This window comes from Thalassophryne amazonica, chromosome 15, assembly GCF_902500255.1.
Source record: "Thalassophryne amazonica chromosome 15, fThaAma1.1, whole genome shotgun sequence".
In the NCBI taxonomy this organism is placed as follows: Eukaryota; Metazoa; Chordata; class Actinopteri; order Batrachoidiformes; family Batrachoididae; genus Thalassophryne; species Thalassophryne amazonica.
In genome coordinates this window covers 91,127,223-91,131,818 of record NC_047117.1, presented here as the reverse complement: position 1 = coordinate 91,131,818, position 4,596 = coordinate 91,127,223, and the positions used below count along the sequence as shown (strand labels likewise).

At 47.7% G+C, this 4,596-nt stretch overlaps 1 protein-coding gene across 1 annotated transcript; it reads right to left on the bottom strand.

The window, feature by feature from the left end:
• Window positions 1-376: 376 nt before the first annotated feature.
• On the bottom strand, window positions 377-4,311 carry best2 (bestrophin 2). Its single transcript, XM_034188167.1, has 9 exons — window positions 4,134-4,311; window positions 3,969-4,063; window positions 3,466-3,699; window positions 2,907-3,061; window positions 2,704-2,781; window positions 2,003-2,155; window positions 1,834-1,914; window positions 1,566-1,720; window positions 377-1,166 (listed from the first exon to the last, which is right to left on the bottom strand). The coding sequence occupies exons 1-9, from the start codon at window positions 4,283-4,285 to the stop codon at window positions 446-448; spliced, it is 1,824 nt and encodes a 607-aa protein (XP_034044058.1). The 5' UTR covers window positions 4,286-4,311; the 3' UTR covers window positions 377-445.
• Window positions 4,312-4,596: the final 285 nt, after the last annotated feature.

The following is a 4,596-nucleotide window of genomic DNA, read 5'->3' as shown; positions in this document are numbered from 1 at the left end:
TTTTCAAAATTCTGTCAATTGCTACTAAAAAGGCCCCGACAAGCAGCTGGCTGAAAATTGACACCAACGTCAAAACAATGGCTGGACATTGTCGAGGAAATATATACTATGGAAAGATTAACCTTTCACTTGAGAATCAGAGAAGAGAACTTAAAAAAAAAAAATGGCAGAAATGGACTGCGTTCAAGATTAAATTCCAGCCATCATGGACTTAGACAATGTGTCTGTGAAACTCTCCCCAGTTTGTTTTTTCCTTTTATTTTTGTTATTTCCTGTGTTCTGATTATGTTTTACTACTGTTCTTGAAAAATTGGTTAAAGAAAAAGTATATTTAAAAAAAAAAGAAAAAAAAGGACATGCTGGAGAAATGTTCTTCTTATGAAGACCCAAAAGTTGGACTTTGTTTTTTGTTTTGTTTTGTTTTTTAACCTGTAACTGTCTTGAGTCATGTGTTTGTTTCCAGTTTGGACCCAGTGAGCTCTGATCCCATGCTTACACTCCGAAAACGCTGCAGTCTGCTGGAGGACTGAACGGTGAGATTGAGTGCCTTCTTTCCGTTAACGGGAGGCTTTGGACGGGCGACCACGGCTCCGCTCTGGGAGCTGCAGAGCTCCAGGCTGGACAGAGCAGCGGGTTGAAGGGACGTGATGAACACGGCGGAGGTGGGTCGGGTGGAGTTCTCTCTGGTGGGAGGAGGAGGAGGAGGAAGCGACTCTGGTGTCGCACCTTCCTCTGTCATCTGCCACACTTCTTCACTCTTCGTCTCTGCTCCTCTATCTCCCCTCGTCTCTTTCCCCTGGCTGACAGCAGGGTGTCCTCCTCGCCTCGTCTGCCCCGCCCCAGACGTTGTCTCCTCACTGAAGCTGCACAAAGTGCTCGGGGGGTTCTGGCCTCGTTCTGGTGGCGGGGAACCCCCTCTACACAGACGGACACTTTCATTGTTGTCATCATCATCGCTGGTCGAAAGGTCAGTGCTGGGGGAGCGGCTTAGCTTCTGATGCTGGGCTGAGGTGAGGCGAAGAGCCCCTTCCATGAGACCAGTGGGGGAGGGGGCCGCACTCAGGAAGGGGTTCAACAGAGCCATGTTGGGCTGATGGTGTCCAGACTCCTCCAGATTCTCAGCGATGTCCTCCAGAGGCTGGAAGTGCATGTCCTCCTTAGGAATCCTGTCAAATGACACCAGGAATCAACACATCGTTACCTGAAGAACACCACCCCCCAATACCCTGGAAGCCTCCTGATTACATCAACTACTGATCTCTACATCCAGCCTTATAACACTGGAGCACAGCCCCAGACGTCAGCCTGCAGACATCAATGGAACTAATCAAGTTGCGCAGTTGAGGCATTTCCATAGTTGTCATTTTTGTTTTGTTTGTGATCATAATGTTAAGAATCATCCTGTTTGTAGCCAAATCCAACAAGGACCCATCCGGTACACGCAGCAGTTCCACAGTGTGGTGGGTGCGTCAGGACGTGGCACTCGCTCCCAGACCAGACCTGCTTCTTCAAAAAAAAAAAACACCACAGTGCCAACCACATACAGTTCGTACGGTCGGACTCACATCATGTCAAAGGTCGACCCCTGGAAGGAGGGTTTGCGGAGGACAAAGAGGGTGGCGGCGGTGTAGGGCGGCCGGGGGTTGGAGTCGTTCCAGTAGCGGTCCCTTTCCATCACAGGCAACTCGCCGTACATCTCATCCACCGCCATCATGGACACCTGCAAAGTTACGAAAACCAATGAGCCTCACAGCAAGGTGGCACTGTTTGAAAAGCTTAGGTTTTACATGCTGGACCCAGTTAACCAAAACTTTAGGAGATGACACAAAAAACCTGGAAATTTCTGTCAATCAGCCAGTTGGTCTCAAAGTCATCATCATCTTCTCCGAAGGGGTTAATTAGCTGCTCGGCAACCTTTAGGGCAGAGCCACATAGAAACAAACCGACTCACAGGTGGCAATTCGCTGTTACACTATGAGAAGACGACATGTGACTGTCTCACCTTCAGCCAGCCAGCGTAAAAGAAGAACTGCAGCAGTGTGAAGATCGGCACATACAGGTCAAGGTCGTGACCCGGGTAGCCTTGAGTGGGGTCCAGGAACTGACGACCGATTATACAGACCAGAAAGAAAGTGTAAACGGCCAAAGTCACCACCTGAGGTCCAAACAAAGGGAGTTAAAAAGACTACATGTTCCTCTTTGAATTTTATTGTTTTTAAAGAGCTGCAACGGGCAAAAAATGGCTGAAGTGTCTTGAGAAATGTGCAGCAACACCCATAATTCTGTCTGGGTGTAGAAACTCTCTCCAGTTTGATACATCCATAACACGTGGCGCTCTGTACGAGTCCCTGATTGCTGATTACTCCCGCAACCCGTCCCATCAGAGAGGGGGCGTGACAAGCAGCAGCTCCTTTCCACTTAAAGGGAAGGTACAAAAACATGCCTTTCTCTTTTTTAAAAAATGCCCTTAGGGTTACTTTGGGCTCCAAACTTCAATATTCGTTTTTAAAAGACACAAAGTGGCCGATCGAAGTTTGCTGAAAATGCATCAAATGTGACCCCTTTTAATGAAGACAGTTATTGAGGCAACTCAACCGTTTCTGTGTTGAATAACTGATATTAAGTTACCTTTTAAGAAAGTTTGAACATACAAAGGGTGTAAAATATGCCAGTGAGCGACATCATAGAGAGAAGCGTATTTACCTGTGTGTAGACCAGAGGCACGCTGATCATGTCATAATGAAACAACATGCTGCACTTTCCTCTGAACACGTTCAGTTCCTGTTCACAAACAAACTTTAATCACCAAATCTGATCAATAACTGTCAAACGGTATATTATTGCTATTTCTTTTTGTGTTTGCTCCTTTTTTGTGTAGTTTTAAAGTCATGTGTGTAACTCCGCACCTCCAGCAGCAGCTTGAGTGTGTTATCATCTTTGATCCGCCCTTCACATCGAGCTGCAGCGGCCAGGTTGGTGAACCAGACACAGGGGATCCAGTATTTGTTAAATGGAGAGCGGAGTCCTTCAAACTTCTTCCGCTCCTCTCTGGTCATGAAGCCTGTCACACAGCGCACTAAAACGTCACACCTGAGAACGTTCTCCTGCACTGCCCCCCCGCCTCAAACTAACACTGTCACTGTGCAGACTGAACTGGGATTCTACTAAAAGCTGCATCATGTTTGTTTAATGAGGAAAGCACTGAGCAATATGTACACCGGTGCTTTATGATGTCATAGTTGATGTGCGAGGGTGTGCTCGACTTTGGTTTCTCGAAAACTCACTCAAAGATGTACAGATGATTTCACAATCTGCATGAATTTCTGCCATTTCTTTTTTGTACAACACACACACATGCACACAAAATACAGCACAGATCCAAGCTTTATATATAGTATATTAGATTGCAGGTCACTCCTCACACACAGGGTCACAGTGCTAAACTTCAACGATGCACCAACTCACCAGCTTCCACCACGTGGTCGATGGTGGGAAAGCGTTTGAAGACGGCTGTGCTGACAGAGCGGAGGATGAGTAAGGACGACAGACTGATGTAGCGCATCATGGAGCGTCTGAGCAGGCGGCCTCGCTCATCGCTTCCTTGGATCCCCCCCGAAAGGATGCACATGAGCGCATCAGGAAGCGGGATGCTGGTGTACTGGCTCCACCATCGGTTCACCACCAGGGTCACGTAGAAACCTGCCCACAGCGGCAGAGAGAAGACACACAGCAGGTAGAAGGAACGTCTGAGTATTTAGTGGATTCAGATTGAACCGGCCTGATTTGGGTAAAGAGCCGGGGTCTCCAACCCCACTCCTGCTGCAGACATCAGAGTCTACTAATGAGCTGCAACATGCAGAGCAGGTGACCCCCGTTATAGAAGATCAGCACTGGCTTAATAAAGCCTCATCTGTGTCCATTATTTTACTTTTCACTGGTGCAGTAAAGTCGTCTGACGGCGTTCTTACCCAGCACAAAGGACATGGGGATGAGGCCGGCATAGTGGTTGCAATAAATGGCCACCTTCTCAAAATACCTCTTCTGATCATCATCAAGGAAAAATCTACAAAGGTGGAAAAGACTCCTGTTTTAACTTCGTGTCACGGCTGAAATGATGCTCACCTGCGTCTTACCTGTACGTGATGCTGATGGTGGCGTACATGGCGAAGAACGCCAAGAACTCTTTATACAGCACCTTGTAGATGCTCCCTTTCCAAGCTAAAAGCAGCTTGGAGAAGCCACAGAAGCGGGCGTTTGCTACTTTGCCCGTGTAAGTGACAGTCATCGGTGACAGGTAGGTGTGGCCAAATGAAGAGCTTGCGAAAAAACACTTCCAGTGCAGGCGGCCGGCAGCATGAGATACAGAGTTAGAGTTTAAGGTGACACCCTGTGACCTTGCTGTTTTTTGTTTTTTTAAAGGAAGCCTCTCCTTACCTTCAGCTTTGTGTTTTGTGCTGATGCACTCTGCTCACAGCATCTCCACAAACATCTGCAACACACTGGACTCGCACTGTCCCTCAGCAGTAACTTGGCCACCTCGTTCTCTGGACTCAGAGGTGATGTTTTGCATATGAGTGCACAGTCATGACATCTTCA

Coding starts and splice junctions, on each gene's coding strand:
- best2 (XM_034188167.1), bottom strand. CDS start 4,285: ATGACTGTCACTTACACGGGCAAAGTAGCAAACGCCCGCTTCTGTGGC. Junction 4,064..4,133: donor ACCATCAGCATCACGTACAG/GTAAGACGCAGG, acceptor CCACCTTTGTAG/ATTTTTCCTTGATGATGATC. Junction 1,721..1,833: donor TGATTGACAGAAATTTCCAG/GTTTTTTGTGTC, acceptor GTAACTTTGCAG/GTGTCCATGATGGCGGTGGA.